The sequence below is a fragment of the Hipposideros armiger genome, unplaced genomic scaffold, assembly GCF_001890085.2.
Source record: "Hipposideros armiger isolate ML-2016 unplaced genomic scaffold, ASM189008v1 scaffold_12, whole genome shotgun sequence".
Taxonomy (NCBI): Eukaryota; Metazoa; Chordata; class Mammalia; order Chiroptera; family Hipposideridae; genus Hipposideros; species Hipposideros armiger.
In genome coordinates this window covers 7,930,789-7,953,385 of record NW_017731362.1, presented here as the reverse complement: position 1 = coordinate 7,953,385, position 22,597 = coordinate 7,930,789, and the positions used below count along the sequence as shown (strand labels likewise).

The following is a 22,597-nucleotide window of genomic DNA, read 5'->3' as shown; positions in this document are numbered from 1 at the left end:
AAGTCTTCCCATATCCTTCAGGAACCTCTCAATTCAATATTCTATACATTGAAATTCGGCAGGTGGCAGGTGATCTGAAAGTTTACATTTTAATCATCTTTTCTTTGGTTTCCCAGAGATACTCCCCCTTAAGTACAGTTCTCTTGATCTAGCCTTGGACTGGTTGTTAGCTAGGCCTACTGAACTTCCTTCTGTTGTCCTGGGCCTTTGTGTTGAATGCCATGTTTCCTACATCTTTGTTTTCTTCTTTCTTGATCAAGACTCATGTTTTGCTGGATTCTATAATAGCTTCCTGATAAGGATACAGTGACTATTTTGTGTGATGTTGCTAGTCTTTACTCTTGTACTTGATGAAAAGTTTAGGTATAGAATTCTAGATTAAAAACTAATTTTGGTAAGTATTTTAAAAGTATTATTCTACTGTCTTCTAGCTGCTGTTCCTACTATTCTTGATCTTTTGTATATGATCTGTTTTTGCTGCCCCATCCCCACAGATCTGAGGCTATTCCCTTTAACTCTTTTGCTCTGAAATTTCATAATCTTATGTCTTGATATAACTTTCTTCTTCTTTTTTTTTTTTTAAGATTTTTTTTTTATTGGGGAATTGGGGATATGGGAACAGCGCTGCGGAATTGGAGGAAGGGGAACAGACAAGTTGCTGTCCTTTTGTTCTTCAGTCTAGTTGTGGAGGGCGTTGCTTCACTGGCCCAAGTTGGCACCATCATTGCGCTCTTCCCAGGCAAGGCAGATCAGTTGCCGGCTTCTGGACGGCCGCTCACTGTGTCTGCTGGCCGCTCACGCTGGCTGCTGGCTACATACGGTAGCCCATGGCAACCCACTGCCACAGGGGCTGCAGCCTACACGGCAACCCAGCTCCAGGTTGAGCTGTTGTTCAGCATCTTAGCTGTAGAGGGCAGTGTCACTGGCCCTCATATGTGGGATCTGAACCGGGGTCCTGTGGCGTCCCAAGCCAGCTCTTAACCTTTGCGCCACTCGGCCGGCCCTAACTTTTTTCTTGATCATTGTTGTGGGTACCGTTGGGGCCTTTCCACACAGAGATTTATGTCTTCTAATCTACTGAATTTTCTGACATTATTTCTTTGATTACTTACGCCCTACTTTTTCTCTGTTGGGTGAGTGTTGTACCTCTGAAATTGAATTTCTAACAACTTTGTGTCTTCTCTGTTTTGTGTGTGTGTGTGTGTGTGTGTGTGTGTGTGTGTGTGTGTGTGTGTATATATATATATATATATATATATGTGTGTTTTTTTTTTTTTCCCCTCAGCTCCACCTCTGTGGACATTTAAGTTTTTAAAAACTGAGTTGAGAAATTCAGGCTATAATACTTTTAATCCTATTTTTTGTTTTCAGAGTATTTTTATAACATTCTTTCTTGTCATATCTCTAAAGATGCTAATTATATTTTTTTAGCTCTCTGTATCACCTCTTTTCCTTATGATTCTTGTATGTGTTTTATTGATTTTGGTCTGAAAGACAGGAGGTTTTCTTAAAATTTCTGGTACTTATTGGTTATCGATCCATATTTAAGAGCAAAGCATGAAAATGCTTTCTAAGAGCTCTGTGTTTGGTCAGAACATCTAGGATGGTGATATTTACTGCATATTCTTTGGTCTGTATCTTTAGGTGAGAAATGTCTAATTTGCCCTGAATGGAATAGCCTTATTTTGTTTCCTTATTTTAGTCTAATAACACATCATTGCTTTGCTCTGTGCCTGGCATTCCTGAATTTGGTTCAGATTTTCTAGTATGTCTCCCACTTATTGCCTCTTATTCTTAATTTCTCTCTCTTTTGTTAATTCATTTATTTATGTATTTATTTTTACAGATAATGTTAGGTTAGGTGCAATCCTTTTTGTAGGTATAATCATGTTCCAGTCATATGACTGAAACTCACTTTGACTGTTCCCAAATTTTCTGTCCAGTGTAATTGTCAACCATTATCTTCTTCTCCCTCTTTCTTCTCTCTGTAGTTATCTGTCATCTCTACCTTAGAGACTGAGCTCTGAGTTTCTTCTCACTGTTGCTACCATGTACTAACTACAAATATCAATTCAGAAATTGCTATTAGGATTGTTAAAGTAGATCTTAAATATTATTCTACATATTACAAAAATGTATTTTTCTTTTTGACAGTGAGGTTTGCTTTCCTTTTGAAAATTAGATAATTCAAAAATGGCAGAACTCTTTATGGAATGTGAAGAAGAAGAGTTGGAACCATGGCAGAAGAAAGTAAAAGAGGTTGAGGATGATGATGATGATGAGCCGATCTTTGTTGGAGAGATATCAAGTTCAAAACCAGCAATTTCAAGTAAGCATTTACTTTTAGTGAAGCTAAGTTTTATAAGATATTGTTTCTAATGGAAACAGTTATGCACTGTTTGTAGGTACTTATGTCCTTGTTCCTCTGTAAGGAGTTGAGGATGAAAGATTGGGTGAGAGATAAAGTAAGAATTTCAGAAACAGGGTGGGGATGTGATTGGGGACCTGAGGAAGGAGGTAAGAGGTTGAAATATCAGATCCGAGAAAAAAGAAATGGACGAAGGTTAGCTGGTGACATTGAAAGTCTTTTGTTGGTATTGGAAATCAAAATTTTTATTGGAGCCAACTAACCTATTTGTTAATTTATCTCATTTTTTTTAAACTTAAATTTAGAAGTAGAGAAACAAAAGGATTTAGAATACTTTGCTTAAAATGTTAGGATATACTAAATAAGTTTGTGTGATTCTCAGATAGAGGTTCTCACATCCAGGCAGCTGCTTCATTGCAGTGTCATTTGCACATAGCTACAAAATGTATAGGCAATGAATGAATGTACAATTGCTGGCCTGTATGCCACCTGGGACTTCTGACCACACCCGTTTTTCAGCATCTTGAATTTATATTCATGAAAGAGAAGGGCACTGTCTACAGCCACTGTGCTTGGATACACAGTTAGTTAAAACTTAAATCTTTATGGCTTTCTAGCAGAACACCTTGATACTTTTGGGGATTTTTAGATTTCAGTTAGAGTAACTGGATTTGTTATTGTTACAATGTTGAAGCAAAGACCAATGACGCCCTTTAAAATGCTGCCCAAAAATATATAGAAGTGCAGAGAAATAATGTATAAATTTTAGGTTTTTTTACCAAGGAAGTGCTTAAAAGTGTAAGAGACTAATTTTGAATTTTCTGAAAGCCTGGTTCGTTCTTCTACTACCTGTAAACTTGTAATGGCACTTGGATTCAGTTTTATCAAAGGGAGAAAGACTTAACCAATTGAATTCTTTATACCAGTTCCTGTGACAAATTGATAATCTCTCATGGAGATTCTAAGTGGAGTGTCACTTTGATTATAAATTGAATGATGCTTGTTGATGATAGTGGAACATAATTATATATTCACTTAGTTATTGCTTCTAGTCATTGTGATTATTTTATACTGGAATATTATATTGCAAAGTTATTATTGAAATTCTCTTATTGAAAACATGACAGTTAAGATTCAAGTTGAATTTATACTGATTATAGATGACTTAACAGTATTTAACTAGAAAAATGTATATTAGTTTTAAAATAATTCTGTCAAAACAGAGAATGACCCCAATACAATTTCTTTTCTGAATTGTTAAGATGCAGAATTTAAATTATTTTATGGTTGACTATGTGTAAGCCATAAAATATTTTAACATATAGAATATGGGTTGAGTGTTTATTAGATCTACCAGAAAGGTGGGTAAAATCTTGTGTTTTATAGAATATAACCACCAGAAAGCACTTTAGCAATAGTTCCTTGATGGTTTGGGTAAATACTTAATCTTTAGTTTCTGAATAAAAATGGTGTTAAGGTATGGGAACAGATTTTTCTTCTATAAGACATCTGTAGTGCTTAGGTATAGAGCACTGCATCTCCGTTATCAGGAAACAGCACTACTTTTGTGTGGCCTTTACAAACTTGTTTTATGTGAACTAGTTCTGTTCTACTATGAGGGAAGAAAAGAAAATTTTAATGATGTTTGGTGTGTGTTTGTACTTTTACCTTTTTCTAATCGACAATTTTAGGCGAATCCCCACTCTTCCAAATTTTAGTTTGATTATTGAGTTACCTGGAAGTTACAAGTTCACATGCATGCAAGAATTTGACTTCTGGTATAGAGATAGATTTGAAATCCCTTAGGTTATAAGATACTCTGGTAAACTGTAAGTTCATATTAGTCTGCAGTCTCTGATAGTTTCCCTTTCAGAACTCAAGAGTAATGTGCAAATAATCTAGTGAGATTCCTCATAAGGACACTTCAAGGCTTTTAGGGGTGTGAGTGGGATATGGAGTTTGGACAAGGGTTTAATTTTGAGTTAATAGGAACTGAGTGTATATACAGCTGTATCACTCAAAGAAAGATATATACTTCAATTATAGGTTGAATATGAATGTATTTTTGGAAAATTTTTACTAGTTATTTGAAGTGTTTCTTTGCCATGCAGAAGATTTGACTTCTATGTAGTTGGATTTATCAATCTTTTACTTCTGGCTTTTGGATTTTGAGTTATAGTTAGAAAGGTTGTTCTAATTCTATGAAACAATTAAGACTGATAATCTTTATCTTTATTAGATAAAAATATATATGTTTAAAATTAACTGTAGTCTTAAATCAGTGATATTTTATATACTTCTTCCAGGAATCTAATTATTTTCAATTCATGATTTCTATCATTTTAATATATATTTTATTCAAACAATGAATTTTAAAATAAATATTTTTTATAGATATTTTGAATAGAGTGAACCCCAGCTCATATTCAAGGGGACTAAAGAATGGCGCACTCAGTCGAGGTACAGCGTTATTTTATTATTTTAATTTTAAAGTGAAATAGTTTGATACCATTGATTATATAGAAATATATTCAATATATTGTGTAATTTTGAAATACAGGTATTACTGCTGCATTCAAGCCTACAAGTCAACACTACAAGAACCCAACATCAAATCCAGTGGTTGCCTCGCCAGTAAATTTTCATCCTGAATCTAGATCTTCAGATAGTTCTCTTATTGTTCAGCCTTTGTCTAAACCTGTAAGTGTTTCTGAAACCACACGGTCAGCTCAGGGATATATTGGATATTACTTATCAGTATCAACAATACCCAGTTAAAAATCTGGACTATCATGGGTAGTCATCTAATAGAAGCATAATCAGCATAAGAAAGTGTTACCGTCTTTATGTTAGCTCAACCAGTACCCAAAATAATAACTGCAAGAACTAACTACCCAACCTGTTCCTAAATCAGGTAATATGCTTAAATAGGTACAGTATTAAAAACTGTTGTGTCAAAACATGAATAAAAGTATAGTCAGTAATGAATTTTGCATAATGGCATACTATTTAAGGTTGTAAACTGGGCCAAGTGTTCTTACTTTTTAACTGGAAAAATTGTTGAGAGGCTATTGTAGCTTTTTATTCTGAAGACATACCTTCATAGTTTAGTTTGTATAAAACATTCTTAATAAAAAGTAATAGTTACTGGTAATAGTTAATATTTATTGAACTGTTAATGTGTAAAGCTTTCTACTAAATGCTGTACATAAATTAATTCTTAAACATCCCTATGAAGTAGGCACTATTATTATCTCTGTCTTATTAGTTGAGGAAACTGAGGTTCACAGAGGTTAAATAATTCACCCAGGGTCACATAGTTGGCAAATGATAGATTTGGGATTTCAATCCAGTCTTACCCATAGTTCATGTGTATTTGCATACATACATACTTTCATACATACATACATATATGTTGTGTATAAATGTATACTTTAAAAAAAAATGGAAGCATTGCCTCAGTGTGAGAGTTCTCAAAGTGTAGTTTTCAGTCCTCTGGGGTTCCCCTGAGACTCTTTCATGGGTTTGGGAGTCAATGCTATTGTCATAATACTACAAAGAAACTATTTGCCATTTTTACCATCATGTTGACATTTGCCACCAGTGTGATGCAAAAGCAATGGTGGGTAAACTGCTGGTGCCTTAGTATGAACCAAGACAGTGGTACCAAGCTGTTCTAGTAGTTTTTGTATGAATCGCCACCAGCATTCAAAATAAAAAATATTACAGTCATACTCAATTTCCTTGATGAAGTATTAAAATGTTATTAATTTTTTTAGCTCTCTACTCTTGAATATGAATCTTTCAAAACATTTTGTGTGATGAAATGGGTAGTATGCATAAAGCACTTCTGTGTATGAAGTATGATGGTTATCCTGAGGAAAAGCTTGTGTGATTGAATTGTGAGCTAGACTACCCACTTTTTAAAAATAGAAGATTATTTTTACTTGAAAAATAAATGACTGACAAACCATGATGTATTAATTTCTGTGTATTGACGTTACCACAAACTTGTGGTTTAAAACCACACACATTTCTTATCTCACAGTTTTGTGGGTCAGGAGTCAGGTCATGGCTTAGCTGGATCCTCTGCTTCAAGATCTCACAAGGCTACCTTCAAGATTTGGGCTCTGAGGTTGCAGTCTCATCTGAAGCTCAGCTGGGGAAGTATTTCCTTCCAAGTTCTCATGGTTATTGGCAGCATTCGATTCCTTAAGGGCTGCCATACTGAGAGTCAGTATTTTTCTGGCTTCTGGCTGGCTCCTTGCCAGGTGGGTCTTCCCAACATGGCTAAAAAGCTTCCTCAAAGAAGTGTAGCCACAGTTATCCCAAAATGCTATTAAAATATTCCCTTTTTCAACTATATATCTTTATGAAGCCAGATTTTCTTTATGTTTTTCAATTAACAACATGTTCCAACAAATTGAAAGCAGAAGCAGATATGAGATTACGGTAGTTTTTGATTAATTAAAGAGATTTGCAGAAATGTGAAACAATGCTACTCTTTTCACTAATTTTTTGTCTTTGCAAGATACTCCTTTTTCATAAAAATGTTATGTATGTTAATCTGTATTGGCTTTATTATTATTTAAAATAAAATTAATAAATATTTTTTAAAATTTCTGTTTAATTTCGAATATGGTAAATATTAATAGATATAACCATCTAAATAAAATCTTTGGGTCTTCATTAATTTTGAAATGTGTAAAGGAGGTGTTGAAACCACAGAGTTAAGAGTATTAAAAGAAAAAGTTACCCAAGATGTAATGATTCTTTGCTACTAGTTGGAATTGAGTTAACTTAGTGGTGTTTTCATTCTTATTATAAGCTATTTGACAGTGGTCTTAGAGAAGTAGTAAATTTTCCTTAAACTTCTTTTGACAATAAGAGAAACAACTACTTAAGCACCTATAAATTTTCTTGGCAAGTAATCAAGTTTAATACCAGAATTGAATCCAAATATTGGGTTCTTGGAAAAGTCATGACGTATTTTTTCTTTGTTTTTTGTTGCAAAAATGAGTCATGACTTTTCCAACAACCCAATATTTTTAATACGAATAATCCATTTTTTTCTATATTTCATATATTAACTATAATGTAATCTACCTATCTGTTAACACTAAAAATTGATATTTTGAGGTGGTATCTTTCATAGATGGTAGTATATTTAATTGTAGTTTACATAAAAATGAAAAGGAAAGCTATAGCTTTTAAAATCTATGTCTAGGTATACTGAACTCCCTCTTATATATGTATTTTTTTTTTTTTTTAGCTGAGCCACCCTGCCACCTGTTGGCAGCTCAACCGTAGCTCAGCTTGGGCTGGGAATCGAACCGCTGTTGCTCAGAGCTCAGACTCTTGAGTGAGCTCTTAACCAATTGAGCCACTCAACCGGCCTTCCCACTTGTATTTTAAAGGTGTAATATATCATAAAAAAATAAGAATATCTTTGGGAAAATACATCCTTACCCCATATTCTTTTCTGTGGTTTCAGCATTCTGAAATATGGTTAATATTGATATGAGCCCAGGACTAGTAGTTTAAAAAACTTACATTAAAGCAAGAGACTAGAATGCTGATTCTGCCTTGTTCTTCACCATTTGTCAAAACCTTTCTGAGCTTCATTTTCTTCATTTCTAAAATGAGAGATTTTACGTAGACCGCTGACTCTAAATCGTGGATTCTAGGGTTCCACAAGCTATTATGATGTTTCAGAAGATGGAAAGCTACCCAAAATACAAAGATTTTTTGCTATTAGCTGGGCTCAAATTAAGTTAGTGGTTTTTTAATGCTTATCATAAGCCATTTGGCATTTGGAGGATAGAAAAACAGAAAAAAACTTTAATTCAGTTTGATAGAGAAAATATTTCCAACATCGGTCTCAGGAAGAAAAAATAAAGTGAGGGATGGTATCTTTGGTGGAGCTTTCTAAATTAGAATGTTTTATTTCTGTGGGCATAATTTTTAAGTCAAAGCACCTCAGTTGGTGGTTCCCAATCTTGAGTATTAAAAAGAGATTTTGCCAAAAGGTCTGGGTGAGTCTTGACATGATACATTAAAAAAAATCTCTCCCAAGTGATTCTAATGAGCAAAAGTTAAGAATGACAGGTGTATTCTGGAATGAATTGAGAATCCGATTTAAGGGACTTTACTCTAAATTTCAGAAGCCATTGCTTTTAATAAATTATAATCAGTGTTTCATTGTATATCATGTTTGTGTGTGTCTGTGTGTGTGTTTACTTTTTCATGGAATATCTGTATATTTCAACATCTCTTTTCAGGTCTCTCTCAGGTGGCAGGGATATGTTGCCACTTGTAAAGTCAGTGTGATATACCATAAGGCAGCGGTTCTCAACCTTCCTAATGCTGCGACCCCTTAATACAATTCCTCATGTTGTGGTGACCCCCAACCATAATATTATTTTCGTTGCTACTCTATAACTGTAATTTTGATACTGTTATGAATCGTAATGTAAGTATCTTTTTGTTTTCCGATGGTCTTAGGTGACCCCTGTGAAAGGGTCATTCGACCCCCAAAGGGGTCACGACCCACAGGTTGAGAACCGCTGCCATAAGGGCATGGGCTTTGTAATCAAACAGGTCTGGGTTCTAAATACAGCTCCATCAATCAGAAGTGGGGCTGTATTGGAAAGCATACATAATCATAGCTAATCTTAGTTTATCTATTTATAAATAGGGTATATAATATTTGGTCTTCGTTAGTTCTGTTGTGACAACTAGTTGATTTAATACATACATGTACCATGAAGTACAAGTACATTTGAAACATACATACACTGTGAAGTATAAGTGCATTTAACATGCAAGAACATTTAAGTTTCAGAGGTGAATAACTTGAAGCTAGGAAGTGACTTACCTAAAGTTACATAGTTAAATAAATGTGCAGATCTTCTGAATCCAGTCTAGCATCTTATTCTATCCTTACTGTATTGTATTTGATATCTTTCTGAACTTTTTTATGAGATGTTATAATTCCCTGTTGCAGAATTATTTTAACTGGTTATTGTTGAATAACATGTATCTGGTCTCTGAAATTGTGGTGCTTAATTAACCAGTTATTTTCTAGGAAAGTGTTTATCAGTATTAACGTTACATTTCTCTTAAAGAACTATTTTGGAAAATGCAAGTGAATATAATTTTCCATTTTTTTGAAGTGCACATATTTGGAGAAAATAATTATTTGAAGTAAGATTGTGCTTGGTTACAATTAAGTCATATGACAATACTGATTTTTTTTTAATACTACACATTAAGACTCAAATGCAGGTGTCTTCCTGTTAGGCCTCAAATACTAGGAGTGGTTTGGGTTACTTCAAAACCTGTTTCCATAACTTCTTTTTTTCTTATAAACAACAACAATCATTTAGTCACAAAATCTGCAATTTGTGCAGGGTATGGTAAAGAAGTCTCATCTCTTTCTCTTTTAACTGTTTGTGTTTTTTTTGAGGTATAGTTGGCATACAATATTATGTTTTAGGTGTACAACATAATAATTTGATATTTGTATATATACAATTTGGCCCCCATTTTAATTAGACTTACCACAATATAAGTCTAGTTAATGTCTGTCACCATACATACAGAATTTCTTTGAGAAATTTTGATGAGAAATGTTGAGATTTGTCTTAGCAATTTTCGTGTATATATACAATACAGTATTATTAACTATAATCACCATGTTGTATGTTAGATCTCCATGACTTACTTATTTTATAAGTGGAAGTTTGTACTTTTGATTCCTTTCACCCATTTGTTTTCATACTTGCTTAACATACCCATGTCAATATAAAGTGAGTAGCAAACCAAAATTTTTAAAAGTTAATTATCCCTCTATTTATAAGCACAAAACAAACAGAACCTTTATGTTTGTGTCTTAAAATAATAAGTATCTTGGGGGGAAGTTTAGAAAGAGATGGAGAAGAATACATAATAGATTTTTCCCCCCCCCCTGTAGGTGGTATAGAGTATATCTAATCAGGACTGTACTCTGTACACAGATGCACATTCCACTTTTTTCACTGTACATTCTACTGGGAATGTCATTGGATTCTAACTTTATTTCAAACTAAGTTTAGACTTGCAGGAAAAATAATACAAAGAGTTCCATATACTCCCTAACTCAGTTTCCCCTAAATGCTAACATCTAACTTAATCATAATCAGATAGTTAACATTAACTGAACTGCAGACCTTATTCGAATTTTACCAGTTTTTCCATTAATGTCATTTTTCATTCCCAAGATCCTATTCAGGATCACACCTTGCAGGTAATTATTTCTTCTTAGTCTCATAGTTTTCTACAGTTACTCATTCTTTGTCTTTCATGACCTTGATATTTTTAAGAGGAGTGGCCAGTTATTTTGTTTTAGATATTATCTTGAAAACAATGCCAATTCAGTAGTTAAAAATTGCCATTGTCTTTATTTGCATTTCTTTGACTAGTAACTTGGAAAAAAGTTTTTTGTATATATTAGCCATTTGTATTTTTCTTTTTTAAGATTTTATTGGGGAATTGGAGGAGGGGAACAGACAAGTTGCTGTCCTTTTGTTCTTCATTCTAGTTGTGGAGGACATCGCTTCACTGGCCCATGTTGGTATTATAATTGTGCTCTTCCCCGGTGAGGCAGATAGGTCGCCATCCACTGGATGGCAGCTCTTGGCAGCTCACACTGGCTGCCAGCACTCAACGGTACTCATGGCAGCCCACTGCAGCTTCACTGTAGCCGGTGACTCACGGCAGCCCAACTCCAGGTCGAGCTGTTGTTCACCATTTTTGCTGTAGAGGGTGCAGCGTCAGTGGCCCTAATGTGGGATCCAAACCGAGGCCCTACTGCTCAGAGCTGGCGTCCCAAGCCAACTCTTATCCAATGCGCCATTCGGCCAGCCCTGTGTTTTGCTTTTGAAGTGTCTCAGTTTATGTCCTTTGCCCAATTTTCTCCTAATGGGACTTTTTCTCCTTTTGATTGATTGTTAAGGATTGTTAATCTTAAAACTTTTGCTTGTTATATATTATGATATATAGAATGATCCAGAAGTCACTCTGAGAGCTTAACTCTCCACAACAGTGGTCTTTTATAAATAGTGTTGGAATATATTTTGTGTGTATCTCAGTACATTTAATAGTGTTGTAGTATATATCTCTAAATGACACTGACCATACTTTTCGTATTTCTACTAAACATGTATGTGTGCTAACATAAATTTATACTACCTTATGCTTGATCACATTATGATCCATTTCATACTTTTCACTCTTCTTGAGATCTTTTTGCTACATTGGGACCATCTGGATTGAAGGGCCGAAACTTCCCTTGAACCCTTATTTCCCTAGCTGGCCTTGATCATTCCTATAAACAATTCCATTGAAAACCCTGTCTGCATGGTTTTCTAATTTGTTCACCCTGCTGACTAGGCAGCTTTCATATTTGCCCTGTGACATGGGAGATTGCCTGGCCCAGCATGGCTTTCTGTGGGATGGTGGAAAGAGAAGGGACTCATTCTTTCTCTTCCTGACCCTTGGCGTATATATTTTTCCAATAAAGATGACCCTAAAACTCAAACCATGTGATACATTCATCCCAAACCCTGATGTATAATATGGCAGATTGATTTTGAGTTTGTTTGCCTTGATATTTTTTAGGATTTATAGGGGTTATAGAAGCTTTTAAATTTGTAGTTATGTCAGTATGTTTTCCTATTTTATTTTTTTGCAAAGTTCTATTTGCTCTTTGATGAGAATACTGAATTTTTAGTAGCTGTCTAAAGTATGTCAATCTTATTGATTTAAAATGGGTTTATATGTTTCTTTCACCTTGAAAAAATCAGACTAGTATTTGGCCCCCATTTTAATTAGCTAGTCAGGAATAAGCCTGCTCTTAAGTTTGCTTTCAGGTTTAGTAGATGCTAATTTTGGCAGATAGTAATAATTACCTTTGTGTTTTATAACTTAGTAATTGAGTCATCAAAAGTTATCTTTATAATATTGTATATAGTTAAATTTACTATTATAAAAGTTGATTAAACAAAATAATTATAATTAGGTTGAATAAATGTAATATTCTTCCTTTGGAATATTTTAACAGGGTTATATAATGAACTCATCACGAGTTGCATCTAGTAATTCTTCCCAGTTACTGTTTGACTTGACCCAGGATACAGGATTATCACATTACCAGCGGGGACCAACACTTTCTATAGCAGGTTGGTTTTAGTACTATTTCAAAAAATTTTAATAAAAGAAACTTGGTGATTATGCATATGGAATTGACTTTCTGTTTTAAAGTCCATGCCTTCGTGTTAAAATTCTCGTATATTATAAGGTGGAATGGCTCTAATTTTGAATGCCTTTCTTGGATAATTTTAAATAAAATTTAATAATAGAATATTTTATTTCTCCCTGTTAAGTAGGCAGCCAACTTTGAAATTGTTCTCTCTTGGACTAACCATGGACTTGAAAAATTGAGAAATAATTTCTGTAAGTTAGAGAAGTTCTCTGATACCCGAAATACTCTGTTGAAAGAAGTACAAGTATTAATTTGTTTCTATGCCAAATGGTGTGAAAAAGCATATGATTGTAGTTGATTTCTTAATTCGGCTTAGTGTCTTTTTATTCAATAAATGTTTTACATGTGATAGTTAAATATGATTAGAGATTGGTATTATAAAGTGACTTCATTAAATTTGTATATAGTCAGTACTCAGAAAATGCCCAGTGAAGGAATAATGAAATTTCCCTATTGAAGAGTTAAAGTTCTTTGGTTGTGTACTATAACAAGGTTTTTCATTAACCTAAAATAAATTGGTGTGCTATGAAAGACTTTTATCTAATTGAAAATACCCTATAATCTAGGCAGTTATATTTTGTATATTTGTAATTTTGATATATTTCAAATATTTGACTAAATAGAGATACACAAGATTTTTTGGAATTTTTAGATTATTTTCTAAAAAATCAGTGTGGTGAATTTAGCAAACTCACCGTTAATTTTTTAATAGTAATATTAATGCCTAAAACGTTTTTCTGTTTAGCTAATATTTAGTTAAAATTCATTTCTTTGGGTGTCACCTACTTGTAAAAATCTAGTTTTTAAAATAGGTAAGACTCAAAAGAAGCAAGGAGAAACATAGTTGTCTTAAGTCTGGTTTTACAAAACACATGGACTTTATTCATAGAAAAAGTCTGAATTCTTGAAACGTTTTGGAGTAAGGACAGTGACTCCTACTATGTCTCTTAAGTTTTCTACTGCAGAGAGAGCATGAGAGGTAAGTAGGATGATTTACAAGATTTAGATTTGAACTGTAATTCTTAAGATTTTTGTAGTCTTTACCAAGTATTTATACTTCAGTGTTATCATATTGTTAAAATGAAGATTTTATTTTTCTTATTTAATGCATTCATTCTCCAGACTTAGAATCAACCATTTGGAGATATAATTTTAATTCTTGCTCTACTTTAGTTGGGGCTTTTTGAGGTCCAAATAAGATAAAATGTGAAAATGCATTATGAACTTTAAAGGACTTGACAACAGTTAGTATTAATGATAATGTGGTATATGGTCAGTAGCATGATTAACTGATGACTGTCAAATGATCACAAATGTTTGGAGATTAGATTTGAGCTTAATCTTGAATGAAAATAGGATTTTTACTGTCCAGTGTAGGAAACAACACAAGCCAAAGACAACAGAGTTAAACAAAAGGGTCAGAATTTAAAACTCTTAAATGCAGAGTGACTTTATTTTTGTTAAAAAATTCTTATAGTGAAACAGTTTATTTGTATTGTCCAGCCTGTTATATGAGGTGTGATCAAACAATATAGTGAATGTTTAAAAAAATTATTACAATAAAAGACACATTGCCATTAATCCCCCTCAAAGTACTCCCCCTTGCTTCAAACACACTTATCCCATCGTTCTTACCACTTAGTGAAACGGTTCTGGAAGTCATCTTTCCTGAGTGTCTTGAGTTGTGCTGTCATGGCTGGCTCGAAGTCCTGAATCATTTTGACTTTGGGAAGGAGCCATAAGTCACACCGTGCCAGATCCATTGAATAAGGTGAAGGAGGACACACCATAATGTTTTTGACAGAAATTGCAGGACCAGAAGCAATGTGTGACACACAACCTTTCTGTTGTGATCACAAAATACGGTGAATGCTGCTGCTCCGTGCCATCCAACGGAAAGGCAGGGATCATCAATATGGGAAGTGGCGCATCAAACCTTAGTAACAGTGTGTGACAAGTTTCAACTTGTTTTGTGCAGTCAGTCTGGTGGGAGCTATGGTTGAGGGAAGGCATGTTTTAAAGAATGCCGTACATCATGGATCATGAAGAACACGTTGACATGAAATGGGTAAACGGTTTGATCCTCCATCATGACAACAGTCTGTGTCACACATCACTTTTGGTATGGCATTTTCTATCAAATAAAAGCATTACGGTGTATCCTTATCCACCTTATTTACTGGATCTGGCACCATGCAACTTCTAGCTCTTCCCCAAGGTCAAAATGATTCAGGACATTGAGACAGCCACAACAGCGCAACTAAAGACACTCACAAAAGAAGACTTCCAGAACTGCTTCAGAAAGTTGCAAGAATGATGGGATGAATGTGTTTGAAGCGAGGGGGTGTATTTTGACGGGGATTAATGGCAATGTGTCTTTTACTGTAATAATTTTTTAAACTTTAAACATTCACCGTTTTTTTATCACACCTTATATCATCAGATGCTTAATCCAAAATACTGGCACTCATTGGTTTTTCAAGTAACCTGAGCACCTCAGAAGAATGCTACTGTAATTACACAGAATCTTTCCCAAATAACCATAGGCTAGCCATTAGTAATCATGTGCTTTGAAGATGGAAAAAAAAATCATTTTTATGTTAGCGCAAAGGATGAAACAGAGAAGCCAACAATGAATACTCTTATTTTTTCTGGCATGTTTCCCCTTATTAAAAAGCTGACAGGTTACTCTATTAGAGTATTTTTTTTTCCTCTGAAGTAAGTTAAGATATAAAATATATTTTCAGTGATGATAATAGCTGTCATCTATTATTAAATACTTTGTGAGTCAGATGTTGTGTTGAGTGCTTTAAATACACTATCTTATTTGATCTTAAAACAGCTCTGTAAAACAAGGTATAATAATTCTTATTTTACAAAAGGGGAAACTGAGGCTGAGAGAAGTTAATTAAATAAGCCAAGAATGCATAGCTAGTCAGTGACAGAGCCTGGATTTGAACTTAACCTGTCTGACTTATATTTCTAATATATTAACTTTATTAGTTCTAGTTTTAATGTACAGTTGGGAGCATTAAAATATGCCCAGGTTTAGGATCCTTATTACCAAGTACAGTTGTGTTATTTTCAAAAAGGACTTTTGGCTGGCCTGGTTATAGCCTAACTCCCCATTTCTCTTGCTAATGCTGTGAATAAGATTAAAATCCTTTAGCTTTAAGGTGATGGTTTTTCAAATTAATAACTCTTTTTAGGAATTATATCTCTGTACAAACAAAATTTTATGCAACAGTCTAGTAAATAAAATATAAAAGGACAGTTTCTCTGTCAGACATGCCCAATATATTCCCTAAGAGGAGCCCATAATGCTCTGGGGAACATAATTTGAAAATCATTATACTAATTCTGTTCATTATGAGCCCTTTCATAATGAATGAATGAATGAATGAATGAATGAATGAATGAATAAGGTACTATCATTCAAGATTAGTTGTTTCCATTTTGTACATAGGAATAAATGGGTAATACAAATCTTAAATCCATGAGGAGACCACCTTTGTTAGTTGGAAAAAGAACTAACTTTCCATTAAACATTTTAAGTTATTAAATAAGAAGCTTCTAAAAGGTCTCTCTGAATTTTTAGAATAATTTTTTTTTTAACTACTCGAATGCACTAACGGTCTAGAGATAATTCGTTTGTCGGAACTTAGTTCAGAGTAGTGTCTGTGCTTTATTTTTTCAGTTTTACTTTATTTGCTTGGGATATTTTGGTCTTCTTTTATGGTAGCTGTTTACATATTTATTTGAAGCCATATTTAGCATTTTCTTGCATAGAAAGATTAGTTTTTTAAGTATTTGAATAGATGTAGTCCATAATAGATGTTTGTAGACTTTTTCTACATCCTCTGACTTGATAATATCAATTTTTAACATCATTGTCATCTGTATGATATAATTCAATTATATTATCTGTAATTTAGCTGCGAAGTATTTTTACTTAGTTGTAAACAACATTCTAAAGTGCTTAAAATATTTTTCCCACTATTTAAATTATTGTAGGTATGAATGAAAATTCGTTCTTATCAAAACGTCCTTCTACTTCTGAAGTAAACAGTATTAATCCAAAAAAGCCTAAGCCTAGTGAAGGTATTTCTGGAACAAATTCCTCATCTGTATTTCCTTCAGTTAAATCTCTTTCAGTGACGTCTCCCCAGGCTATGTCATCAACAGGTAAATACGAAAGTGGCACATGAAAAAGAAATTAAGTTTTTTTTTAAGTTCCTCTAATCTGCCATCTTGATTATCTCAAGAAATTGTGTTTTTATACATAAATTTTAGAAATTGTAAATTTACAAATTATTAGTGGTTATTTAAGGTTAAAAAATGAATTTTGAACCATATGTTTTGAATTTATTTTAGGTACAAATACCTCATCAAATCAATCTAAACATGGAACACCTTTTCCAAGAGCTTGTCCAAAGTGCAATATTCATTTCAATCTTTTGGATCCTTTGAAAAATCACATGAAGGTAAAACTTTTTTAAAATTTAATTTTAAAAACATTTGCAAATCCCTAATAATATTGATTGATGTATAGTAAATAATGGTTTGTTGAGATATTTAGATAAGAAATCCCACATATTTATTTATCTACTTTTGAATTTTTATTAGAGTTTATTTGAGCCAAACTGAGGACATATGCCTGGGAACAAGATCTCAAATGCTCCTTATATTATTAGTATTTCCATGTAACAGGTTAAAATTTATATTCATAATGAATATCTTCATATAAGATTTTAAAATTGCTTCTGAATCATCAAATTTCAAAAATTAAATTAAATGCATTATAATGTATGCTTATTATATTCTCATTTTAAATGAAAATAATATCCTAATTAGAATATTTTATTTATTAGATTATGCCATACTTCAAACTGCTTAGTAAACAGGCATTTTATTATGTGTTTAACATTTCATATAGCTTAACAGTTTCTTTAGTTACCTTATTTTTATGCCCATGCTAACATGTACATGTCACAATATACAATGAAAATCTTGAGTTTTATATTTAATTTTTAACACTCAGGCATAAACTCTAAATGATGGAGTATTTCATATGAAAAAATTATTTTAACTCAGTTCAGGTATAGTTTTTGTACTTGTTATGAAATAATTTGAGCTTTTTATTGGTATAAGAAGCTCTTGAAATTATATCATAAGAAATTTTCGAAGTATAAATGAAATATGAGGTTTAAGTAACACTTCACTTAAAATATTTTAGTCAAATTACAGTATTCTGTAATATACAGTATATTACAGATAGCCTGTATTCTCCTTGCATGCCCAGTATAAATGGCAGGAAGGGGGTAAAAAAGAAGAAAAAAGCTAGTGTATATTATATGAAGAAAAGAAGGAAGGAGAAGGGTGCAATGGTAGAGAAATAATTAAGGAATAGTTCTTGCTCACTATTTCAGAGATTGACAAATTATTATTGAAATTTAACATTTTACCAAAAGAGTAGGAAAAAAGGGAACTATTTCAGAATTTTAAATATAATCTATTCGTGTACAAACTGTATTTGGTCTATCAGTACTTCCAGCTCCCAGAGAGTACATTGTGCTTTGTTCTTATATGAGATTTAATCTGTGAAAGTGGTTTTAATTTTCCTATTTATGTAATGTTTTGGTGAGGTTTTGTTATGTTTTGTATTTTGGATGGAGAGAAAAAAGAAAGGGCTAAGTTATTTAGTTATCTTTGTTTACGTAGGTAATACAATCATATGATTCAAAATTAAGAAGTTTTATAAAGGCATACAAATGAAAAATCTTACACCTGTCTCTTAATGCCTGGTTACCAGTATGACTCTAAAAGAAAATCATTTTTATTAGTTTATTTTGTATCCTCCCTCATTTTCTTTCTGCATATTTAGGTAAACACAAATGTTTTTATTTTCTTTCTATCTTGTATACAAGTTATAGCATATTATATGTATTTCTGTACCTGATTAAAATTGGCAGTCATTTTCCAAAATGTAGTTTTACTTCCAAAATGTACTATAATATTATTTGTGATTACTTTCATTAGAAAACCAAAACTTCATGCAATATCCATATAATAGAATGCTATGCAGCATTTTTAAAAAGGATGAATCTCTGTAATAGATAATGCTATTGGAAGATCTCTAAGACATATTATTGAACTAAGTTGAATATAATATAAATAATTTATTATGTGTGTTTATATCATAGAGCCACCAACTGTAGGACAGGGAAGTTAAAACTATGTATACTTTTTACCTTCTAGCTTATGCATTTTATGTATCAATTAGAGTTTTAGTATTATAATTTCCATTTTGAAAAAAAGTGATTTTTAGATTATTTGTAAATGATTTTTTGCTGTTGTAGATAAGTAGATGACTGTACCACAGAAATAATGTTTTCTTTCAGTGAAGAATAAAACATAAGTCAAATATCTTACAGTAATAACAATTTATTTACCTGCGACCATGTGCCAGAGAGCTACATGTATTTAAATAAGCTTTAAATACATTATTTCATTTAATAAAGTGGAAAATTTCCTTAGAAACTTTTTGAGGTAGACATTCTTTCTCACTTTTTAAAATAACCAATTAATTGGCATAGATGGCATTCAGACATTTAATGGTAGATAGATAGAAAGCCCAAATTCTCACAAATAACTTTTTCTTTTCTTTTTTGAAAAGTGTGTGGGCTATTTAATGTTACATGGAAACTTGAAAATAGGTACACTGTATTTTTTTTAGGGTATAAAATATGACATTTATCAACCAGATCTAGCTTATTGATTACATTATTCAGATTTCTATATCTTCACTTATTTTTTGTCTACTTTATCTGTCATGGATTGAGATATACCACATTTCAGTGTACATCTGTGATTACTAGTATTTTCTTTGATATATTGCATTTCTGTTTTAAGATTGTTGCTGTTGTTTGCAATATACATGAATCTAACTCTTATACCTGTATTGTGAATGCATCCTTGAGCATTTTTATAAAATGTCTTTTTTGTCTTAATGTTTAATGCCTTTTAGGTTCACAACCCTTATTTTCTTATGGTTTTCATTTGCCTGGTCTATTTGTTAATCATTTTATTTTCAAGCCTTCTGAATCACTTTGTTTTAAATAATATGCCCTTGTTTTCACCAGAATTGGTTTTGTTTTTGTGGTCCTATATGAAAATCTCTTTTGTTTTAGTAGTTGAGTTAAATTTATTTATATTCATTGATATGGTAGATTTATTTGGTCTTGGTTTTGTTGCAATTTTTTGTTATCCTATTCTTTTTAAATATCTTTCACTGTGTGGTTGCTTTGTATATTATGTAGTTTGGACTTTTAGGGAAGTTGTATCTTTGTTCTTCTGTTTATCCTCATAATTTTAATGTTAATATAATTCCAATAGTTGTCTATTCCTTTGGCCATTTTCTACTATTAAAAATGTTTAAAGTACCATTAAATTTCCTATCCTTAGCCCATCCATCCTTAATCTTCTTCCTAATTTTAGTCAATATTATCTTTCTGAATGTTTTTCTTTGTACTGTTTACAACACTCATACCTATATGATTTTATTGGGTAGTATAACCGTAAATATTCTATAAATTTGTTTCGCTTTTTTGGGGGGTGTGTGTGAATGTTGTCTAGTATGCATTTGTTCCATGTCCTTTGTCTATCATATCTGTTATTATCTTTATCATTGTTTTAACTCTTTTTTAAAAAAACTTTATTAGCTTTTCTCATTACTAGCCTCTGTGTCCTTTATTTTATTTTCTAATGTCTGTTTACCACTGTATTCTACTTTTACCAATCTTTATCTCTGTCATTTGAATTTTTCCTCTACTTTTCCCCCTTGATTTTGCCACTCTTTTTTATGTCATCTTTTTGTCTCTCCATCTCCTTTTGCTTTATAATCTTTCAAGTAGACACAATTGCTTCATTAAGTTTTTAAAAATTGTGGCAAAGATTTTGGCCTATTATACATCTCCATAGTTTTTTTGTCAGAATTTTACATTTTCCTGCTTTTTATCTTAAAGTATTTTTTGTTTAGATATAAGTTCCTATCATATTGAACAAGTTGGATTTCCTTAGGCTAGTTGTTTGGTACAAGGCTTCTTTTGAAAAGCTAGGTTGCCAGTATAATCTCGTAGTTCGCTAGCTGGTCTACGTATACATCTCTTAGCTGGACATAAGGTGCCTTGCAAGTGTGACTTGTGTGTCAGATTTTATACGTAGCATTGCTTTTTCTGCTTCTCTGTACCAAATGAGGTCCAGGGGACTTCTGCCATCCTTCTTGCCCCAGCTTCTGTACCTGTTTTTGCAAACAAAGGGTATATAACTCTGTACTTCAGTATGTATCTTTCACCTTTGTAATGTATATTTTTGCTGATACTTTCTAAGATCTCTTTACACTGGGTCCTTTTGACTTCTGTGATCTACTTCCAGTTGCATGTCTTCTGTCTAATCTTGGCTGCTTTGGGTAGTGCTTTCATATGTTGTGGAGTCTGTGGATTTTATCGGGCTCTTAAAGTCAATGAAAATAAAATGTTTAGAATTTGGTTGTTGTGGCTTTTGGGTGAATTCCAGAAAAAGAAGGGGAAAATGCTGACTTATGTAGGATGATCATATGGGAAGTTGTATTTTACTATTTAAAAATGACACCCAACTTTTTTGCTCTGAAAATGCCACCTAAATTTTTAGGTAATTAACTAACAGAACACGGTCTGTCTACTGGGAGGAATGAAGATGAGAATGGTATTTAGATGGTGTCTGCTACTTGTCAAATTACAGTATATGGCATTAAAGTATTTAATATTGCAGAATGGCTAACCCAGGAAAATAAGGGATAAATTGGGGGTTTTAGTGAAGAGCTAGAACCAAAAGGGTATTAGGACTGAATAAAAGATGACCAGATGATCTTGGAACATAGTTTAGCCATGCCATTGATAACCTACCATGTCCTCCTATAAAACAAATCTAAGCCTGTTTCTCTTCTCTTAAATTGCTTTCTTGTCTTTTTGGATATTTTCTTTGGGATACTTTGCTGTCCTCTGTTTTTAAATCTCCCAACTTAGTTCAATTCACCTTGTTGTCCATTCTTGGTTGTCAGTGGTTATCATTTAGCTATTTTATAAGTATCTGAAATCTTGTTTAAAAGATACTGTGAATATATGTTTATTTTTAAAAATCTGATCCTAACTTTTCTTTAACAAAAAAAAAAGAAAGTGGAAGAAAGCAAGCATTTGATTATTTGTTATGCACATCATAGTTTATGGGTATTTAGGGTAACTTTAACTTTATAGATATACCAAATTTGACATTTTTAAAGAATATAAACCTTGCAGCACACTTTAGTATAGGTTACTTAAATTATTTTGTAGATTTTAAAAAATAATCAAGTCTCAAATATGACTCAATAACTTCTACAGTCTGAAAGTCAGATTTAATGTTTGAGTATATAAGATTTTCCACATTTCTCATTAGGGAAACTATTCTATATTACATCATTTTTGTGCATTATGAGTTTTTCCTGTTGTTTGAGATCATCTCTGTAGTAAAACTGTAGATAAGGTGAAGAGTTTGTCTATCAAACTGATGCTACTGATAACATCATTTGCAGTAAGACATACATTTTGAGTAGTTTTTCTAATAGTGCTAGTGGATTTACTCTGAACCATCTTTTTCTTCATTTATCCTTAAATTCAAAACCAGCATATTTTAGAAGAAACCGCATGGTAAAAGTCCTTAGAAATAGTCTGAGTTTCCTAAATTAGAGCTCTTAAATATTGTTTTTTTAAAAGATTTTTATTGGGAATTGGGGGATGGGAACAGACAAATTGCTGTCGTTTTGTTCTTCAGTCTAGTTGTGGAGGACGTTGCTTCACTGGCCCAAGTTGGCACCATCATTGCGCTCTTTCGGGGCGAGGCAGATCAGTCGC

General features: G+C 32.7%; 1 protein-coding gene across 11 annotated transcripts in view; it reads left to right on the top strand.

Moving 5' to 3' along the window:
• ZNF280D (zinc finger protein 280D) overlaps positions 1–22,597 on the top strand; it is a 126,955-nt gene that overhangs the window by 41,338 nt on the left and 63,020 nt on the right. For 7 of the 11 annotated variants that reach the window (XM_019665470.1, XM_019665479.1, XM_019665502.1 and 4 more), the window contains 6 exons: positions 2,183–2,329; positions 4,763–4,828; positions 4,929–5,068; positions 12,471–12,588; positions 16,686–16,856; positions 17,046–17,155. In XM_019665470.1, the coding sequence (XP_019521015.1) occupies positions 2,183–2,329; positions 4,763–4,828; positions 4,929–5,068; positions 12,471–12,588; positions 16,686–16,856; positions 17,046–17,155 (752 nt within the window). Of the gene's footprint in view, positions 1–2,154; positions 2,330–4,762; positions 4,829–4,928; positions 5,069–12,470; positions 12,589–16,685; positions 16,857–17,045; positions 17,156–22,597 lie in introns of all 11 variants that reach the window. The other 4 variants (XM_019665515.1, XM_019665531.1, XM_019665524.1 and 1 more) reach the window with 2 other exon arrangements.